The sequence below is a fragment of the Pteropus medius genome, unplaced genomic scaffold (genome assembly GCF_902729225.1).
Source record: "Pteropus medius unplaced genomic scaffold, Ma_sr-lr_union100, whole genome shotgun sequence".
Classification (NCBI taxonomy): domain Eukaryota; kingdom Metazoa; phylum Chordata; class Mammalia; order Chiroptera; family Pteropodidae; genus Pteropus; species Pteropus medius.
In genome coordinates this window covers 22601645-22623192 of record NW_024344378.1, presented here as the reverse complement: position 1 = coordinate 22623192, position 21548 = coordinate 22601645, and the positions used below count along the sequence as shown (strand labels likewise).

The 21548-nt window shown below is 46.3% G+C and overlaps 2 protein-coding genes across 4 annotated transcripts; both read left to right on the top strand.

Moving 5' to 3' along the window:
• The first annotated feature begins 374 nt into the window (after nt 1-374).
• On the top strand, nt 375-21507 carry HOGA1 (4-hydroxy-2-oxoglutarate aldolase 1). 3 transcript variants are annotated; one of them, XM_039871591.1, is made up of 7 exons: nt 378-905; nt 11142-11270; nt 11457-11584; nt 12074-12208; nt 12412-12508; nt 14135-14268; nt 16747-16812. In XM_039871591.1, the coding sequence occupies exons 1-7, from the start codon at nt 692-694 to the stop codon at nt 16795-16797; spliced, it is 888 nt and encodes a 295-aa protein (XP_039727525.1). In that variant the 5' UTR covers nt 378-691; the 3' UTR covers nt 16798-16812. The 3 variants fall into 3 exon arrangements, with proteins under 3 accessions (XP_039727526.1, XP_039727525.1, XP_039727524.1); XM_039871590.1 differs by lacking the exon at nt 16747-16812 and adding an exon at nt 20614-21507 and having other exon boundaries at nt 692-905; XM_039871592.1 differs by lacking the exons at nt 11142-11270; nt 16747-16812 and adding an exon at nt 20614-21507 and having other exon boundaries at nt 375-905.
• Nucleotides 784-5451, top strand: CUNH10orf62 (chromosome unknown C10orf62 homolog). The gene is made up of 2 exons (XM_039871594.1): nt 784-905; nt 1332-5451. Exon 2 carries the CDS (start codon nt 4392-4394, stop codon nt 5097-5099), a length of 708 nt encoding a protein of 235 aa, XP_039727528.1. The 5' UTR covers nt 784-905; nt 1332-4391; the 3' UTR covers nt 5100-5451.
• Nucleotides 21508-21548: the final 41 nt, after the last annotated feature.

The following is a 21548-nucleotide window of genomic DNA, read 5'->3' as shown; positions in this document are numbered from 1 at the left end:
ACTCTTTGGCCCCTTGAGCCAGCCCTGCTGCATTTCCTACCAAAGTCTCTTCCCTGCCACCCCTTCTCCCTACTACCCCTCCTCCCAAGCCCCAGCCTGGATCAGCTTTGCCATGCACTCGTCCTGGGCCCCCTTCCTGGTGACTGCTGCCCTGTGGGGCTGTGTGTGGCTAGCACAGACCTGTCACATGGCAGCCTTGGCAGGGGCAGTCTGGTAGGGAAGTGGGGCTGCAGATCCCAGGCAGTGTCTTACCCAGACCTGCCACGCCTCCCACAGGGCAGGGGCAGGGCTGGCTCAGCCAATCAGCTCCTCCAACCAACCACAGAACTGCCAAGCAGACGCTGGCAGGGCTCTTGGCTTCAGGGCTGGGAATTGTGGGAGGAGGGCCTAGGCCTCAGTGAAGACACCCTTTAGCGTCGAGATCCCAGGAACCACGTTTTGTCTGGCCAGACGGACACTGGGTTGTGGCCTTTCTTCAGCCACTCCCCAGGGGAAAGAGGACGTTCCCTGCCTTGGGCCTATAAGCCTACCCTTTCACCCTGGGGACACCCAGTCCAGCCTGCCCCAGGGCCAACAAGTCAAGGGACAGCAAATTTTTAACTGAACACATTGATCATTAACAGGAGTAAGAAAGAATCCAAACTCAGCGTCCCTCAGGGGCAGAAACTAGCTGGGCCTCAGGCTTCCTGTAATGATGCTGGGCCTCCGAGTCTGGTCCTCTGTGAGGCAGGGGCTGAGCAGGGGCTTGTCTAGGAATGTAGGGGGACAGGTTCCAGGGAAAGGGAAAAAGGTGGACATCTCAGGCATCTATCCCCCCGTGACTACCCCATTTACTGCCACTGCAGAGGTGGATTATGGGAAACTGGAGGAGAATCTGCACAAACTGGGCACCTTCCCCTTTCGAGGTAAGTGGGCCTGTCCACTGTGGGGGTCAGGGGAAATGTGAATAACCCCAGTCTCTTCAACCAGACACCAAGAGGATGGTACACAAGCTTCGTCGAGCTGCTAAGGGACAGTGGGGTACCCCGGGATCATTTTATTATGGGAGGGGAACAGTGGGCACTGGTCTAGAGTCAGGAGATAGGTGGGAAGCTCCTTGCTGGCGTGTGACCTTGACGGAATCTCTCCTGCCTCAGTTTCTCCAGTTGTAAATTACTAAAGTGCCTTCTTAGCTCCCGGAATTATTGTGGGGATCAAACTAGATACTGGTTTGTAAAAGTCCTTGTCAACCAGGCACTCTACAGGTGTGAGGGCAGCCAGGGTGTCATGTGGCAGCCCAACCAGCAGGCTCATCTCCCTCAAAGCTTTGTCTGTATTCTTTCTTCTGGCAGAAACCTCCCTTGGCAGAATTAATTTCTGTTCTGGATCCTCAGACTCATTTTCTTCTTTCCGCATGGGTCTCCCCTCTCTGAGGTCAGGAACCAGACCATATTCGTGACACTCAACATATAACACAGCCACAAGCAAAATAAATGAAGGTAGAAGAAGTGACAAATTCCTCCCATCCTGCTCTGCCCACACTGATCCATTACTTAAGGCAGTTCCCAGAGGCAGTACTCTGAATAACCCCATCTCACAGATGAGGCTCAGAGTTATGTGGTCACTTGCCCAAAGTCTCTAGTATATGGCTGAGCTGGGATTTGAACTACATGGTCGTGCTCAGTTTCACCCCAATGCAATGACTGCTGAGTTGCTAGACCAGATGATTTCAAGAGTCCGGTCGAACACGAGCTTTGGGAGAGGAGTGGCTCTGACTGAGGCTGTGAGCAGAGCAGGTAAGAACGTGGACTCTGACTCATATAACAGCTCTGCCACTGACCTAGCAGGGAGAAAGCATCTCTAAACCTCCGTCTCCCTGTCTGACACATGGGAATAATGATACTCATCTCCTAGGATGGTTGGGAGAAAAATCTGAAAAAATGCAAGTGAAAGCATGCTGTAAATTATAAAGAGTGGTACATGGGAAGGTATTGACTCCAATGATAACAATTATTAGAATGACAATACGATTGGCACTGTGAGCAAAACTGCTTGGGGACAGTGGCTGCTGGCCTGAGAGCCCATTCATATCTCAGTGCTGAGGTGATGTGACCCTTCCTTAGAGGACTAAGAATGCCCTGTAGACACCCACATTGAGCAGTGACACAAACCCTAAGTAATTTTCTGCTGGGGCTCAGCTCACTGGTGCCCGAAAGTCTGGACTGAGGCCTGGTTCTCTTGAAGTGAAGTGAGAAACTCCTTGAATCTCCAAGGAGTTTCCAAGGAGGCGAGAAGACTCTGCTTTACCTTCCAGATTTAAGGACATCCTAGTGCAGGGGTTAGGAAGGTGGACTCTGCATCTGATGTCTGCCTGCCACCCAGAGAATCCACAGAGATCTCCAGATTCTTTAGATCCCCCTCCCTGCCCCCGCAGAGGACATGATGACACCTGGGAGCCCCTGCAGTGGATTTGATAGGCCATGGGTCACACATGCCTGCTAGTACATCTCCCATGCAACACACGCAGGAAGCTGCTTCTACCTCATCTCTCCCTTACCCCTACATACATGTTGGGGGGCAGTGGGCTACTTAGATAGAGTCCAGCGTCTGGAGTTAGAAGACTGTAACTTGTTCTGCCAGTTACAGTAACCTTGGAGAAATCACTGAAACTCTCTAATCTAGTTTCCTCATTTTACATGGGAACTGAGCCACAGGGTTCAATGCATTTCTCCCAAGAAGCTCAAACACGAGGCCCTGCCACAGAGAACACAGAGCCAGAGGGTCCTGTCACTTCTCCCAGGACATAGCCAGAATGCCCACGAAGGGAGCAGCAAGCTGCTCTAGGTCTAAAATCTGTGTTTCTCTCGCGTGATCCTGGCCCTGCTTTGTGGCCCAATACTCAGGGGCAGAGGAGGGAACCATCACATATCACATTGCCAGGGCCTCCTGCAACAAATTAAAGGACCTCCAAAGAGGAGGCGGGAACCTGCCCTTGATGAATCAGCGAACAGTTAGAGATTGTTCCGGAAGGCATTGTCCGAAATCGCGTTGCTCTTTTATCTTATTTCACTGTTAATTTGTACTGATTATTTGAATAAAGAATATTCTTTTAAAAGAAAAGTTGTAACTAGAGACTGAAAGGTGGAGTTGCTGCAGAGGGGCCATTTGGCCCTGAACTCACTCCAGCAACCTCAGAGATGAACTTTGAATTGTTATTTCCAAATGAGATTATTGGACTACAGAGATACTCCAGCTGAACTGCGGAGGTGATGTTCCCTATAGAACTTAAAGCTTGTATCTTGTGGGTTTATTTAAAAATCACAATTTTTACAACTCTGTTTTGGCATTTCTTTATTTTAAAAAATGTGTTAGATGCCTCTGGGTGAAAAAATAGAGTGGCCCAAGCTTGTTTACATGCCTGGAGGCCCTGAGTATAACAGGATTGTGGGCCAGGATGTCAGCTGTCCGCACCTACGGAGAACCTGGCCAGCTGGCTCACCCATTCGCAACCTGCGCTGTGCTCATTTCCAGGAGTAGGGTGGGTGGTGATGGCAAATCTGGGTTCGTAGTTGTATCATCAAGGAAAGAGGTAGCAGCCCCCACCCTGGATGGCCCCAGGAATCTGAGACCTGGTGATGTCTCTTGTCCTATCCTCTCTGCCTTCTAAGTCCTGTTCGTGTCACCCCAGTTATGACCTCATGTTATTCTAGAATAAGCTTCTTGCTGGGCCCCTTTTCCTCTTGGACCTTGCTCTGTAATGGGGCTGATGGCTACAAGTGGGGATAAAATGTGTTCAGCTGGCAGCAGGTGTAGGCCCTGGATGGAGGGAGACAGCAATCTCACGTGGCCAGGAATGGATGCATGCCCAGCCAAGGGGGTCCTTCAGCCTTGGCCAGCCTGACCCTGTAATCTCTGCCCCATGGGAGCCACTAGATGGCAAAGAAGAGAAACCAAAGACTGGAAGATAAGAAGGACTGAGTTGCAGGATGGGTCACAAGCAGAAGGCAGAAGGGACTCAGAGCTGGAGAAGCTGCCCTCCCATTGACCTTGAGGACAGCTGTTAGAGTAAGAGACAGAACCTTGGCTTCAGGTGAGGCCTGCTAGGCTAGACATGAGCAATGCGGTGGCCTCTCCCCCACCCCGCCCCTCAACCACCTTCCTCACAATGGGGTTCATTGCTGAGGCGGGAAGGGCCTCTCAGAGAGGGTGCAGTGGGAGGCCTGCCTGCCAGACACCCTCGGGGAGCCTGCCCTTTCAAGCATGAAACATAACATCCAGGCTCCCCCACTCCCAGTGTGCTCTTAGCTCTGCCTGCCTGGTGTAGGGTCCTGGAGACCTTCTTGGAGCTCATCCAGCAACCATCATGCAAGGTGGTGCTGGGGACTGCCCTCTTACTTGGAGGTGGAGGCCTCATGCTGTGGTTTCAGAGGAGGAGAAGGAAGATAGTCCATGAGTCTCCACAAGATGAGCTCGGGCCACAAGAATTCCACGATGCACAGAATGAGAGCTGGATCAAATCTCACTTTAGCCGCCTTTCCGAAGAGAAGCTGGAAACTGGCAGCACCCCCACCGCTGCCAGCAGTATGGCTGCTCCCCAGCCCGAGAGTGGCAGCGGAGAAGCCAGCACCACGGTTCGCGTGGAGACCTTCACCACGAGGCAAGGAGAAGCGGGCACAGCTCTTCACCGGGAGTCCTTCACCAGCAAGCAGAAGATGTCTGGATCCTCAGTGGTAAAAGAGACCCACAAAGAGTCTGGAAAATCCTCGTCCACGAATGAGGCAACATGGGCCGCTGTGGCTGCTTGTGCCAAGGAGATTGACACCAAGGGACGGCAACTGGCTAACTCCATGTTGCAGCGTGCCACGGTTTACCAGAACAACGGCCACCTGGAGTCCAACGACATCAACCAGGAGGAGCTGAGGGCCCTTGAGGAAGTGGAGATAAAGCTAAAAGGCAATTTCTTCACTCAGCGGGAAACCACTGTAGCTGGCATGAACCACACACACACCTTGCACGGCCATGGTCATGGGCACCATGGTTATCTAAGCCACCAGAACCACCAGAGCCACAGCCTGACCAACCGCAGCCAACAAATCTATCACCCCTTCAAAGCCACCTAACCATGGATGGAGAAGCCCCTTCCCCCAACAGGGCTGGCACATAATCACAGGCCTGTTTTCTCTCCCATTGGACAAACTGTGTGGCCCAGGATGAGATGCTGCCACCCAATCCTTCTTCCTCAGACCCCTACAGGAGTCCTGAGCCCCTTTGACTCCATGAGTGGGATCTGCCACAGAGGATGGCCCCTAATGAAGGGAGAACTGGGAGGAAGCAAAGCAGCTGCGACAGACTCACAGGGCCCTGGAGACCCACCAAGAGAAGAGGGATGAAGCAGACCCCAGGAGCAGCTGAGAGCCCCAAGCTGATGCCACATGCCTGGAACTAAGCCAATAAAGCCTTGTATACCCTCAATCTGAGTCTGGGGTCTCTGTGGCCAACTTCAGTGCTGGGCAGGGGTGGGGAAGGGGGTTCCTTCTCCCACAGTCCTCTTTGTGTAAGCCTTGGCCTGGGGCCTTTTCACTGGGCTGGTTTGAGGAACCATAAAATGGCTTCCCCTGGTCTCAAGTTCTGGGGATGGAATATTTCCAGCGAGCTCCACACCCACCAACCTGCTGTTGTCAGAGAAGGAGGAAGCAGCCAAGCATTGGGGGAGGGAGATGAGGTGACTTCTAGTAGATGAGTTAGTAGATGGGGTGGGATGTAGGTCCCTATCTTGGTGCCATCCTCACCCTATGGCTTCTCCATCATGCGGCATCCCACAATGCAGTTCTCTCTGCCTTCTTGCTCCCTGGAGCCCACCGGGATCTGTTTTAGTGCCCCTCCCCCACCTTCAGAGCTATTGTGTTGTATATTCTCTCTCTTCGTTTGTATTAGTATTGCTGAAGTTGGGGCTGCTGCTGCTGCTAGTACTACTACTAACTACTAGTAACTACTAGTTAGTAGTACTAGTACTACCAGCAGCTCTCTCTTTTGTTTGTTTGTTTTAATATATGTCATGTTCTGTGTTAAGTGTTACGGCACAGCCCCACGAAGGAGGTATTTTGTTCTGTCCATGTTGCAGATGAGGCACCTGAGGCTCAGAGATGTAATTTGCCTGAGATAGAATAGACAGTAAGTGATGTCACTGGGGTTAGAGCTCCTTCTTTGCTTAACTTTAAACCCCAAATCCCTGCCTTATTCTGACTCCAGTGAAAGCTCACCACCCCCAGATGGGTTCACCTCTCTCATCTTATCCCTATCCTCTTCCCACATGTCTTGACATTTTTTGTGTCCTCCTGCAAGCTTGGGACTCTCTCTACTTCCTATTCTGGGGTCCCAAGAAGCCATTTCTGGGGCAAGAAGTAACCTCCCAGTTAGGCAGTTAAAGGGATGCTACTGTCTCCCCTGGGGAACTTGGGAGAAGTCAGCTACATGGCACTGTCTAACCCCCAGTGGCCCCTTTACATAGAAATTTCTTACCGTTTGCATCTATTATGGGTTTACCAGTGGTTCCCAACCTGTGAGCCTCACGCTCCAGGGAGAAGGTGCCCAGAATCATTGCAAAGGTTGGATAAATCTATAAATACCCTAAATGTTATCGATTGATTTTATGGTGCATTGTTGGGAATATTTGAGTATTTTTTGTATTACTAATAAGTGACTTTACATAAATGCTGATATATGTATATTTTAGATACTTCATAATAAAAGTCTTAATTGGGGTCAGTCACACTGGAAAAAGGTTGGAGGCTGCTTAATCAGACAAAAAGCAAAGGGGTGAGGTTTGGCTTTTAAAAGTCATAGTTAAAATGCATAAAATGCATACATTTACTTGGAAGACCTAAATCCCTTATTGAAAGCTTATTACATAAAATTTAAGATGAGCTAATTATGACTTTGGAATCTTCACTTTAAAAAGATTTCAACTGCAAAATCCAAATAAATCTGTGGGTAGTATTGTACTAAGGTTAATTTTCTCGTTCTGATAATTGTCCTGTATAGTTAGGAGCAACATTATCAGTGGTGGGAGCTGGGTGAGCAAATGTATGGAAATCCCCTGTCCTATATTTGCAACTTTTCTATAAATTTAAAAGTTGTTCAAAATTAAAAGTCAAAAAAGTTTTCAGACAACTTATTTATGTCAAAATTTTATTACGGTTGTGCTGTAAAGAAAATGGCTTCTAAGCAGCCAACTCAAGTATATACTCCTGGTAAGAAAAGAGAATGGTTAAATCATTGTTAGACTAGATACAAAGAGTCATAAATAGCCACTAGACTCCTGTCTGAAAGTCAGCTGGGAGGGTGGCTGGTTTCCCAGATCAGGGCTTAATTCCATTAAAGCTCACCAGGAAATCGTTTAAGCATTTTGTCAGGAATGTTCATTTCTTCCCAATGGAAGATTACGAATTACATCACACAAAAGTTCTACTCCAGACCAAATTTGGGACAATTTTTCTTTTACATGACAAATTGTCCACACGTACCTCAATAGGCAGCGTATTAAGGTATCACAGAGGAGGCCACAAATGAAGGGGACACCATTCCTGACCTTGATGATTCTAGGGAAAGAAGGACAAGTACTATGTAAGGAGGGCAAAATGCCGCAGAATGCAAAGGGGAGGAAACTTGAAGAGAGGCTTTGTGGCCCTTGCAGCACTTGAGGGGCTGCAACCAGGGAGGTGTTCCAGGCCAGAAGGGAGACAGCATGAGCGAAGGCATAGAGGCAGGAAGGTGACAGTGTGTCTGGGGACCTTGACAGTTTGGCTGAAGGGCCACACTTAGAGATAGACAAAATGTAGGAGAAATCAGAAAAGTGACTTCAAAGCCTAGGGCCCAGGAGGACTTAGGAAACCATCCAGTCCAATTTTTCCTTTTACAGCAGAAGCTAGTTTGAGAAAATTTGCCTAATCCCATAGGCAGGTGTAGGGTAGATTCAAGAGTTCTGAGGATCTCTGTGCATTTTTGAGTAGGCAACTGAGGATAAGGAACAGGTAATAGAAGTTCAGAAGAGAGATGTCCAGTGGAGACATTTCAGGAAGACTTCTCAGCGGAGGTGACAATGATGATGGGCCAAGGGACATAACAGTGAGAGACTGCGATTCCTTTTGGCCACAATAAGTCGCCAGGTTGCTTGTGCATCCCCAGCCCCAAATGCCCACTCCCCTTCTCAGGCCTCTCTGGCTCCCCAGAACTGCCAGTGTAACCATGAGGGAGTAGCTTTTGAAATGATCCTCTTCCATCTTACAGCGGGAAGAGGCCTAAGAGGTCAGAGTACAGCCTCCCCTCCCACACTAGCCATCCTCTTCAAATCGAAAGCTGCCACACTCCTGGTTTAAGCCTTGAGCACTTTCTCCTGATCCCATAATAATCACAGCTAACACTTACCGAGTGCCAGGTTCTATTCTAAGTACTTTACAAGTAGTATTTCATTCCAGCTTCACAGCAACTCATTAAGGAGGGTACTAATATTATCCCCATTTTTCATTTGATGAAGCTGAGGTTTGGTTGAGCCATTTGCCCAAGACCTCATAGCTGGTGAGGAGCCACACTGCAAGTTAAACCAGGGCTCCTCTGGGTTCAGAGCCTCTGCATCTGACTGCTCCACTGCCCTGCTCTGTGCTTCTCTACCACTCATTTTCCTCCCTCCCAACCCATCCAGGACCTTGGCCTTTTCCTCTCCTCTAGTTCTCTCTCTACACAAGCAGAGGCACATCAAGCCAGAAACCGAACACCTAGCCAAGGAGAAAGAGGGGGCTCTTGACCACATCGATTCACAGATTTCAAAGGGCTTTCTGTACATTTTCTTCTTTGTGCCTTTAAGACAGGTCTATAAGGTAGGATTGAAATGATTTTATTGTCATCCCACAGAAGAGGAAATGGTGACTCAGAGATGTGATATGCCTGGTTCAATAGCCGGAGGTACCTTGGATCTTCTCTGACTCTAGCTCACTCCCGCTTCCCCAGACTGGCATCTCTTCCCTCTTGGGAGTCAGGCCTGAGTCAGATACTCCCTTAAATGAGACAAGGAAGAGGCCACTAGAAACCTTAAACACAGGAACCTGCTTCACTGCCCCAGAGTGCAAGGCCCAGCTGTCCTGCTGTTTCGGCCACATTCACCAGTGGGGCCTAGGGGCCTCTGGAACTGACCACGAGAATGGTGGGGCACTTGGGTGAATAATTGTGGTTGAAGAAGCGGCTGGAGCAAGAACCCACCCTGGTCCCCTTTGAGGAGGAGGGTTAGGAAGAGAGATGTCCTTGGCATTTAAATAGAGGAAGCAGCAAAAGCTTGACCTCTAAATCTTTGATCTCTAAGTCAAAGAGTGCTGGTCCAGTCATGGCTGGACTGGAGCCCTCTCCGGAGCTGGCGGCTCTGTGAATGAGGATGACCCACTGGGAAAGCACTGGGGCAATAGGTAGCAAGACAGAAGGAGGCTCTTACCAGCAGCTCCTAGCCCGACTTGGAGGAATTGCTCCCAAGGAGGCAATCCAACAGAAGCCAAAAGATATTTGCCTCAAGATGTTCCCTGTAGTGTTAGTAAGGCAAAAAACTGGAAAGAAAAAAAAAGCTAAGTACCCAGTGAGCTATTCTGGCAATCTACCCAGTGGATTCTCATGATGGCGTGAACAGCATGGAAAAGGTTCGTGGCGTAAAGTTGACTCTACATCACACTGTGTCCCCTGAAGGATGACTCACGGGAACAATCTCCTTTGGTCCCAGTGCCAGGAAATTCTGTTTCTCTAGGGCGGCTGCCTTGCTTTTATCTCAAGTTCTACATATCTGCTGGCTGACCATGTTTCCCTTTTAGCTTTGACTGTCAGGAAGCTCCAAATCAAATTTATGGCCCATCGCTCACACTGTATGACGGAGGTTTTGCAATCAATCATTCCCAGCTTTATTTTCTTTCCTTCTTCCCACTTTCTATTTATTAATAATCTTGTTGTATTGTATGCTATATTTGTCAACTACTGAAGAAAAATATTTTTGGAGTGGAATGGGGTAGAGAAGAGGAGGGAAAGAAATGGAAAGAGAAAATTAGATGAAAACAGCTGAGAAGAAAATGATTTACAAACATTGCCTTCAGATTCAGCTGAAGAGCAGTAATTCTGCTGGTCTCTGATAAATATGAGTTGACACCTTTAACTGGTAATTTTAGAAACCATTCCAGTGATTGATAAAACAGGAGAATGCAAAATAAAACAATGAGATGTCATTTTCCACCCAGAAAACTGGCAAAAATGAATGCTGATAATCCCTACGTGGGCATGAATGAGCACTGACAGACTCTTCTGTGTACTGAGAGGGTGTGAACTGGCTAATCAGGGTGACACTTGGCATGTGCAGATGCACATACATGTGACTTGGCAATTACACGCCTCAGTATCTAAACTGTAGGGAAACAGATATGGGCACAGACTACGTAGAAGAAAATGTTTGTTTCAGCATTGTTTGGCAAAAATAAAGAAACATTCTAAATGTCCTCAGAGAAAGAAAAGTAAATTGTGGCCTAAGCTCACGATAGAATATTATACAGCAATGAAAAATAGATAAATCAGAGCTACGTGTCCTGCTACGGACAAAACTCAGAACACATGTTGGGCAAAAATGGCAAACTGAGAAAGGTATATAAATTTGATTCCATTTCTATAAAATACCAAGTGACAAAAACCATATCATACCTAGAAATACCAGGTGCTGTAGGCATTAAAAAAAAAAAAGATCCATATCATATCTTATTTACGAATCCACATGCATGTCTTAAGGGTATAAAGATGTGAATGGAAACAATAATACCCGAGTCAGGATGGCAAGAAGAGGAAGAGGAGGTGACCAGGAGAGGGTTGCCATGGGTGCTGGATACATTCACATAGATTATATTATTATTTATTCTCCTGGGTGTGACTAAAACAATTCATTAAAACAAACAGACGAAAAATGGTGTGAACGCTGTCATTGCAACTGGGTAAAACATTCTGGCTGCATCAGGACAAACATGGGAAGGAAATGTGTGATAAACTATGGTATTGGGGAGGTAAGAACCTGAGTGAGTATAACACCAATGTCCTGGTGCTTCGTGAGAGGATGCTAAGTCATCAGGCTGGCTGCGACATAGCCTCTCTTGCAGGCTTCGTGGTCCAGGGCTCCACCGGCGAGTTCCCCTTCCTGACCAGCAGTGAGCGTCTGGAGGTGGTGAGCCGCGTGCGCCAGGCCATGCCCAAGAACAAGCTCCTGATAGCCGGCTCCGGCTGTGAATGTGAGGCCATAATGCTCTGGGCCCTGGGGGCGGCTAGGGTAGGGCTCCTTGGCCCTGAGGCTGGGTTTAGTCTACTTGCTCTGTCTCTTCTGCATCCCTTGCTTGTCCCAGGGTCCTCCATCAGTCATTCTTTCTCCTGCTTTCACCCTCCATGGCCTGTGAGAAAGACTTTCTTTTTTCTTGCAGCTACTCAAGCCACAGTGGAGATGACCGTGAGCATGGCCCAGGTGGGGGCTGATGCCGCCATGGTGGTGACCCCTTGCTACTATCGTGGCCGCATGAGCAGCGCTGCCCTCATTCACCACTACACCAAGGTGAGTGTGAGGGGCGGGAATGGGTTTGAGGCCTGGAACCAAGAGGAGGCTGGATGAGGGGGAGACTTTGCCTGGGAAAGGAGACGGAGAAGCTGGGAACGGAGTGGTGAGCCTACTTCCCACAAACAACTGCTCTGGGAAGGGGAGAGATGCCACTGTGTACCAGCTGTGTGACATTGGGTTGCTGCCCTAACAGAGCTGTGTTGCTATTTCCTCCCCTCTCAAAAGGGAGGTCTCTTCCTCAAAGGGTTGTTGTGAGGACTAAATTTGATCCAAACATAAAGGACTTAGGACTGTGCTTGGCACATAGAAAGCACTCACTGAATAGTACCCACTATTACTGCTTACAGGCAGGGCATATAGTGCTGTGACGTCTAGTCTAGGAGGTGGCCTGTCCAGGGAGCCCAGGCCTGGACTCGGTGGTGGACGGCAGTGCCTCAGGCTCCTTGGACCTGGGTAGCTGCTCTCTCTCCTTTCTGCATCCCTCAGGTCGCTGACCTCTCTCCAATTCCTGTGGTGCTGTACAGTGTCCCAGCCAACACAGGGCTGGACCTGCCCGTAGACACTGTGGTCACGCTTTCCCAGCACCCGAATATCGCTGGCATCAAGGACAGCAGTGGTGATGTGAGTGACAACAGTTCTTGGCTGGAGGAGGCACCTTCCTCTTTTCTTTTGCTACCAACTTTAGGGCAACTCTGGGACCCGCTTCAGTCCTGGGCTCCTGTTTGGGTTCTCTCTGTCATGTGGGCTCTCAGGGCTTCATCTCTAATTTGGAGCATGGACTGCCGAGGCTCTGGGCCCCACTTATACCCGGTTTGCTATTGCAGGTGACCAGAATTGGGATGATGGTTCACAAGACCAAGAGGCAGGATTTCCAGGTGTTGGCTGGATCAGCTGGCTTCCTGTTGGCCAGCTATGCCCTAGGTAGGCCTCCCGCTGCTCTCATAGTGTGATGGGTGACCCAGATACACCCAGAAAGGTGGGGTCTACTGGAAGGGACTGTGAGGGCCAGGGCTGTGTATGTAGCGGGACTTTGCTAGCCTACCTGCTCCAAAACCTCAGAAGTCCAGCACACTGCTTGCTTGTCTGAACACTGGGTGCTTGTGAGTGACCCCTGTTGGGCAGAGGAGGGTGTCTGGCTGCTTACAACCCTTGGCCTGTCGTAGGGATGCCTATGATTTGCTCTAAGTCCAGAACCCCTTGCTTAGTTGGCAAATTTAGGTCCTCTAACCTCACTTTGTAAATCCTCTGAGGCCTTGGGGCCCTCCCCTCCAGTCAGCAGTCCATTTTCCACTCTCCCTGGTCCAGACCAGAATGGTCAGAACTGCGGGGTTGGTCCAGGGACCTTTAGCTGCCTGATCAGATTCTGTTCCAGTCCAGGAATGTCACCATTAAACCAAATGCTCTTGTCTGTTTGTGGTCAAGGTCCTTGGGTTCAGGTTGGATGTGATCTCAGGAGGGGCAGGGAGGGGGAGGGAAGTTCCTGCAGCTGAAGCTCCAGTGAGTACAGATGCGAGTTACTTTTCCCACACTGTAGGTTCTCTCTGGTCTTTGCAGACTTTGGCTTGTTGTCTAGGTCCTTGCACATCTCACCTTTGTCCTGTCGCAATCTCTGAAGTGCAGGAGACCCATATACGCCTTGTTCTTGAAAGTAGGGTAGATGGAAAAAGCACAGTCTGGATGCCCTATGGATCTGAGCTGGAATTTCAGCTCTGCTGTTTATTCACTGAGTATCACTGGGCAAAATACTCAATCTCTCTGGGACTGAGTTTCTACTTGGGAAAAGCAGAGAGATGTTATGAGGATTAGAGAGCATCAGCCCCATGTCTGTCATAGTGCTTAGCACATAGTAGATATTCAATAAATGTCAGCTAGATTAGCTCATTCCAAATTGCCTACTCTCTCTCCACTCTTGAGACCACTTAGGAACACTCCTAATTAGACTTACCATTTCGCTCGCAGGCCGGTAGAAGTGGCAGGGTCCTCTGAGATCCCAGTCAGCCTATTTTCCTTGCCCAGATGAGAACGAGGACCAGAGGGTCTATGACTTGTCCAAGTTCACGCAGCTCATGGGAGGAAATACCCCATTTCCTGACTGTGTCCAGAGCACTTTCCACTCCCACATCCTACCCCTGCTGCTGTCCCAGGCTGCATTTACTGGGGAGAATAAGATTTCAGAAGAGCAAAGGCTTCATCCACTCCACCCACTTCCAGGACTGGTAAGTCAGGGGGCTAGTGGAGTGTGGAGGTGTCAACTGGCAGTTGGGACTTTACTTTGGGGATAGAGGTGAGTGCAAGAAAGGAACTGTCCTTGAATTAGCCTTCAGACTCTGCTCCCTGCCCCTCAGCCTGAGAGATTCTACTTGGAATATGCTGGCAGCTTTTCTCTTTGTACTCTGTGGACTCACAGAGCATGCCTTTGATGTGGCCAACCATGGCATAGAAATCCACATCCTAGCATCCCAGAACGAAGGGGTGCTGGAGACCAGGGTCTGTAATTCTCTTTGAAAAGAGGCTCTGGCTGATGTTCTGCATCTTATTCTGGGGCAGGAGCTGTGGGGGGCGTGTGTGCCCTAGCCAATGTCCTGGGGGCTCAGGTGTGCCAACTGGAGCGACTCTGCCTCACAGGGCAATGGGAAGATGCCCAGAAGCTACAGCACCGCCTCATTGAGCCAAACACTGCGGTGAGCTCCCAGCAATGGCAGCAAAGGGCAAGGGGGTGGTGATCTATGTACTCTTTGGAGCAGGAGCTATGGCGGGCACAGGGGTCCCCAGTCAGTCTCTTCCCTTTCAGAAAATCCTTTTAGAGAACATTCCAGTGTGGGAACTTCTTGTGCCTCCCCACAAAATCTTGACTTCAGACAAGCTTGAGCCCCATTGGTCCTCAAACTTAAGTGTGCATTAGAATTCATTTAGGGAGCTTGTTAAAATTATAATCCTTTTGGCCCAGGAATATGCATTGAGACTAGTAGCTGTAGTGACTGTGACGTAAGTAACCCTGGAATCTTACTTAGAGAGGGGCCAGGTCCTGAAAAAAACGAATTATTGAGAGAAGTAAGGGAGGAGTTGGAAGGCTGCAGGTATTCAGAACCCAGATTTCCCAGGAGAGTTCTGTCTTCAGTCAGACTGTGTACCCCAGTTCTGTTCTAGGCAAGTCAAGAAGAGCCAAGATGGAAGGCCTCTCAAGTGCCAGACAGTGCTGTGCAAAGCCATATTGGAGTCTGAGGCAAAAAGGAAAATGTGTGTCCCTATAGACATGTTTTAAATTAAACTTTTTGAGATCATTGTAGATTCACACGAAATTGTGAAAAATAATACAGAGAGATTCCATGTATCCATTACCCAGTTTCCCCCAGTGGTAACAATATTACAATCAGGATTTTGACATTGATATAGTCAAGATACAGGCTATTTCCGTCACCACAAAGATCCCTCATGTTACACTTTATTGCCACACTCACCTTTTGCCCCCATCTCCTCTTTAACCTATGACGACCACAAAGATGTTCACCATTTTTATAATTTTGTCAGTTCAAGACTGTTATACAAACAAAATCAGATAGTCTACAACCTTTTGAAATTGTCTTTTTTCACTCAGCATAATTTTCTGTAGATTCATCTAGGTGTTGCATGTATCAATAGTTAGTTCCTTTTTATTGATGAGTAGTGTTTCATGATATGGCCATACCATAGCTTGTTTAACCATTCACCTTTTGAAAGACAGCTGGTTGTTTCCAGTTTTGGCTATTAAAAGCTACTGACATTTAAGTGTAGGTTTTTGTGTGACCACAGATTTTCATTTTTCTGAGATAAATACACAACTACTGAGTTAAATGATGATTGCATGTTTTGTTTTTTAAAAAACTGTCAAACTATTTTCCAGAGTGGCTGTACCATTTTACATTTACTTCAGTGTAAATGTATGAGTGATCCAGTTTCTCTGCATCCTCACCAATGTTTGATGTTGTGACCATTTTCTATTCTGATAGGTGTGTAGTAACATTTCATTGTGGTTTTAATTTGCATATCTCTTATGGCTAATGCTGTTGAACATCTTTTCATGTATTTATTTGCCATCTATATATAATGTTAGATGAAATTTACATTGATTTATGTCTTTTGTCCATTTTCTAATCGGATTGTTTGTTTTTTTAGTGTTGAGTTTTGGAAGTTTATTATATCTTCTAGATACTAGTCCTTTGTCAGATATGTGGTTTGCAAATATTTCCTCCCAGTCTGTAACTTGTTTTATCAGTCTCTTAATATATCTTTTGCCAAGAAAAAGTTTTTAAACTTTGATAAAGTCTAATTTATCAATTTTTTTATGTTTATGCTTTTGACATCAAGTCTAAGAACACTTTGCCCAGCACTAGATTGTGAAGATTTTCTCCTATTTTTTTCCCCAAAGTTTGATGGTTTTGCATTTTATGAGTCTGACTCTTTTTGAGTTAATTTTTGTATAAACCGTGAGCCTTAGATTGAGATTTCCCCCCCCCTATATCCACTTGCTCCAGCAGCATTTGTTGAAAAGATGATCTTTCCTCCATTGAATTACTTCTGCACCTTTGTCAAAAATCAGTTGGGCATATTTGTGTAGGTCTATTTCTGGATTCTCTATTCTTTTCATTGATCTATCCCTCTGCAATACCATGCAGACTTGATTACTCTAGGTATATCATAAATCTTAAAATTAGGTAGACTGATTCTTCTCATTTTGTTCTTTTTATTTTCAATATTGTTTTAGTCTAATTCCTTTGCGTTTCCATATAAATTTTAGAATAATATATATCTATAAATACCCTAGCTGAGATTTTGATAGGAATTGTCTTAAACCTGTATACAAATTTGGGGATAATTGACATTTGAAGACATTATTGTCTTCAAATCGTTAAATGTAGTATGTCTCTCCATTTACGCAGAACTCCTTTGATTTATTTCGACAGCATTTTGCAGTTTTTGACAAACAAGTCCTATACAGGTTTTGAGAGATTTACACCTAAGTGGCTTATATTTTTTGAGTGATTATAAATGGTACTGTACTTTTAATTTTCTATTCATGTGTTCATTGGTAGTAGATAGAAACACGATTGATTTTTTCATGTTTATCTTGTGTCATATGACTTTACTGAACTCATTTATTAGTTGTATGAATGTTTTGGTAGATTCCTTGGGATTTTCTACATAGACAATCATATCATCTACAGAAAGGGTAAGTTTTATTTCTTCCTTTCTGGTCAATATGTATTTGAGTTCCTTTCTTGCCTTACTGCACTGACTAGAACTTCCTGCATGATGTTGAATAAGAGTGGTGACAGTGGACATCCTTGCCCTATTCCTGATCTTAAGGGACAACATTTAGCCTTTCACCATTAAGGACAATGTTAGCTGTAGTTTCCTATAAGTGCTCTTTAACAAGTTGGGGATGTTCCCCCTGCATTCTAGCTGAAAATCATGACTGGGTGTTAAATTTTGTCAAATGTTTTTCTGCATTAAAATGATCATGTGATTTTTGTTTTCCTTTTTTGCCCATTAATGTGGTGGATTACATTAGTAATTTTTGAATTTTTACATTCCTAGACTAAATTCCACGTAGTCATGGTATGTAACTCTTTTTATATATTGCTGAATTCCATTTGCTAACATTTTTATTAAGAATTTTTCCGTCTATATTCATGAAGGATGTTGGTATGTAGCTGTCTTTTCTTTCTTTCTTTTTTTTTTTTTTACTGCTTTAGTCTGATTTTGGTATCAGGGTAAAAATAGCTTCATAAATCAATTGGGAAATGTTCCCTCCTCTTCTATTATCTGGAAGAGACTGTGTAGAATTGGTATTAAATCTTCTTTACACATTTCTTGGAATTCTCCAGTGAAACCATATGGGCCTGGAGATTTCTTTTGGGGGAGAACCGGGCTCTGTATTAGGTCTCTAATGATACCATCCCGGCTGCAAAGGGTGGCAGTGCCTCCTTACTTCTCCCATGTGGCCTCTGCTGATGTCATGAGTGTGCCTTTGGGGGATGGGCTCCTTAAAGGTGGGCAGTGTGAAAGCTGTGACTCTTCTCACTAGGCCACTTCTGAAACCATCTCTAGTGGATGGGGAGAGACACTCTTTAGTACTGAGTTTGGGGATAGAAGTTCTGGCTCCCAATTCAGGCTTACTGGCCTGGATGAGGGTGGGGGCCACAGTTTTTTCAGTGGGGGCTGGCTGGAGTAGGGTGGTTATTGTTTGAAAGTTTTCCATCTTGCTAGGCTGCCACTTTTTTGATCCCTGGCTAAAGAGGACAGACTTTTGTTGGAGATTTTATTGTCTATGTCCATTGGTATTTCAGGGCTGCTGGTTCCTTCAGCTCCAGGTCAAAGCCAGTCAACCAACCACTGTGTTGTTCCTTGGGTCCTGAGGTCCCCAGTCAGTCTTCCTTCTCTTTACCTTTCAGACTCTTCTTAAATTTGTTTTGATGTAATGTCTAGGGGTTTTGAGTTGTACTGATTGGGAGAAATAGGGAAAAGTACATCTATTCCATCTTCTTGGAAGTGGAAGCTCTACCTAGTTTTCTAAATGGTGATTCTCCCCCACCCCAAGAACATTAAAGTAGTTGAAAAAAATATTGAAAAATTTAAAGGTAGGTATATTAAAACTCAAGCATTAGTTTTAAATATTTTATCTATACCAAGAACAATTTATTGTAATTTTACTTCCCTGGCTTGAATGGAAGCACACTCATCAAAACAATTTTTCTGCAAATTTACTTCTAGAAAAAAAATTAGTCATTAAAAAAATAGACAAAACATGTATATAGGGGCCTTATTGCCGTACTTACATGTTTACTTTGCCTCAGACTACAATATGGCAGGGCATGGCTCTGTTGGATCCTGTTTTTATTTAAAACTTTTGATATTTTGTTCATTATGAATATTTTTGCATTGGTTTTGATTTTTTTTTAAAAAAATATTGCATTAACTATTTACCGTGATGAATGAGTTTTTTGGGATCTCCTTAAGTTTTGCACTGGAGATGATAGTCCCAGACTGAGCTAGGCAATACTTTTTGTTTGGGTAAAGGGTGGGCAGGCTCCAGATCTCCTTCACAGTTTACATCTTTACCTCAAAGGGGCAGATTAACTCCGATTTAGAAAAAGGACAGCTGAGGAGGCAAGCACGAGTCTCCTTGGATGTGAAGGTTCTCCTGGGATGGGATGCTCTATAAATAGGAAGTAAGAACTGTAGAAACGAGGGCCTTTCAGCTGAGCCCCATCAGGGCACAGGCTGTATTGGACATTCCACTGGGGTGAGACCTCCGCCCTCCCACTCCCATCCATGTGCAGACAGAAGGTCCCCGAATCTGCATACCACCAAGACAGGACATGAAGTAGATCCCAGGGCTCTCAGGGTCTGGTCTCACAGTGACATTTTTCTCTTGTGACACGGGGTAGGTGTTGCTATCACTTCATTTTACATGTGAAGCAGCTTGGGCTGCCCCTTGGGAAGAGAGGATTCTTTCTGCCGTCCAACTGCCTTACCATGCCATCCTGCCTTACCCTTCACTCTGTGCCCCTTCCTGTGCCAGCTCTGGGCACATACTCAGGAATTCCTGGGACACCTTTTTGCTGCCTGGCCTGTAGGCTCAGCCTCCCCAAGAGCAGCTTGATGTCACCCAACTTTCCTTCCCTGCTTGAACATAATGTCCTTCCCTGGCCTTCCCAGCCAGCCAGCCTTCTGCTCCTGCTATATTTAGGACTTTCCAGTCTTTACCACCATAGCACTAGATCTTTTCTCAGGGTTGGAAGAGGGGCAAATCAGAGATCTTCAGGCAACTATGGTGGGAGAAAGCTTTTCTCTTAGGTACTTCTTGTGTCCATGCTCTCCCCTATGTCTTTCCCACCCTACTCATTTTGGGTGAATTGCCCAGGTTATTAGAACACCATGGCTGGCTGGGGCCAAGCCTGGGAGGAGGCTTGCTAAAGCCTACTGGCCTCTAGTGGTGAAGTTATTAGTCAATCATTTATCGGGTTCCTAACATTTTTATCACAACTTTTTTAAAAATTATTTTTATCCTTCATGAAGCCCATACTTCCAATGTTTTACTTTCTCTCCAAATAAAACTTTATTAAGTAATGATTACTCTTTTCGTTTTTAGGGAGTCGAAGATTTAGCTAACACTTTTGATCAGTATAAAATAACCAGTTGCTATGTTAAAAGCAAAGAAACTTGATGCTTCATTTTCTGTAAAACTCCATGCATGCTTTTAAATTATGACAATAGCCTTAATGTCCCTCATGACAGTGGAAAAGACTTTAGAGGTCTTGTTATCTATCCGGCCCCCTCATTTTTTAGGCAAGAGAACTTGTTCAGAGCTAATAAGTTAATGATAGAAAGTTATACAAAGAGGTTGGTTATTGAAACCTCTTTGGACAATGATGCATTGGTTTTCCACTGAGAGCACTCAGAGTTGGTGTCAGGAAGGAGCTATGGGGTGGTTGGGGGACCCTGCTATAGGACCAGTAGAGGTCTGGGCTGTGCCTGACTTCCCAGGCCTGCTGTGCCCATCTGGTTCCAAGGAACTGGGCTGCAAACCGGTGATGTCCTAGTGCCCCGATCCACAGGGCTGCTGCCTTCTCCCATCACAGAATGAGGACTGAATGCCACTTTCCTCTCTAGAGAGTGGATGTTTCTCTTAAAATCAAAGGAAGTGCCGCCTTCTTTTTTTTTTTTTTAATTACTCTATTTTTTAAAAAATTGTATTTTATTGTTAGTTTATTGTATACAGTACACTGGTTAGACATTTATATAGTTTATAAAATGGTCCCCCTGATTGCTCTTTCTCTCCTCTGACGAGGTACCTTCTTAATTTGAGGTTTTGGCATTGCATTCTCTACTGCTAGGCTGCCTTTTGGCCTCTCAATCTGGATTCCTAATTACTTTATCAGGGAGGACAACTGTAACCCTAACTTTCTGCAAGTGACACATGTCTGGGTCCCGGGTGTACCTGTGCCGGGATTCCCCAGTATCTTCTGACATGCCCTGATTCTCAGGTGACCCGGCGTTTTGGGATCCCAGGGGTGAAGAAAACCATGGATTGGTTTGGCTACCATGGAGGCCCCTGCCGGGCGCCCTTGCAGGAGCTGAGCCCTGCAGAGGAAGAGGCGCTACGCGTGGATTTCACCAGTAATGGCTGGCTCTGAGGGCAAGTGGGGGACATGCCCAGCCTGAGCCCATCTCAGCTCCTGCCTTGCACCTGCAGCCCGAAGAGGAATATGAGGGGATGAGGGTTTGAGTCTCCTTTTCCTACTTCAGTCCTCCAGGTGCCTCTTAGCAAGCATTACCATGCACACTCATTTCCTATTTTCACAGCACTGTGACATTAGATTTGTATCTTAAACTCTGGGTCACTAGACAATCGCCTATCCCTCTACTGTGCTTTCCTATGCCCCAAGACACATGAGTCAGGAGCCAGAGGGGAAGTGCAGGGGGCAGCTGGGCACAGGAAGGCTATGTGTTGGAAGGGAGGACTAATTCGACTTGAGGATACAAGCCTGAGTCTAGCACAATGCAGAGGGAAGCCAGGCCTATACTAAGAACCCAAGCTCTCTTTCCAGGGGATGTAGTAGAAAAATGTCACTAGTCTCTGAAAGGCCCCTGAGATGCATTCTAGCCAGTGCCCTATCCTAAGTCCATTTTGATTCCTCATATTCTTGTCTCTAGCTTTGATCTCAACCCTTGAGTGCACAGACACAACCAGAATTGGTAAATAATGACACCTGGTGGATAAATGTTACATTCTAGAAGACTACTGTAGTCAACCCAGGTCTGAAACATTAGGGAAGGGGGCTTGGCCTGAGACAGGATCATCTTCTTGCCTATAGGCATTCTGCTTTTATTGTTAAAAACAATTACTTTGTTATTGCAATAAAGTTTAATAAGTTTAATTAGTGTGGTTTTGTATAGATTAACACTCCACTGCTATGCA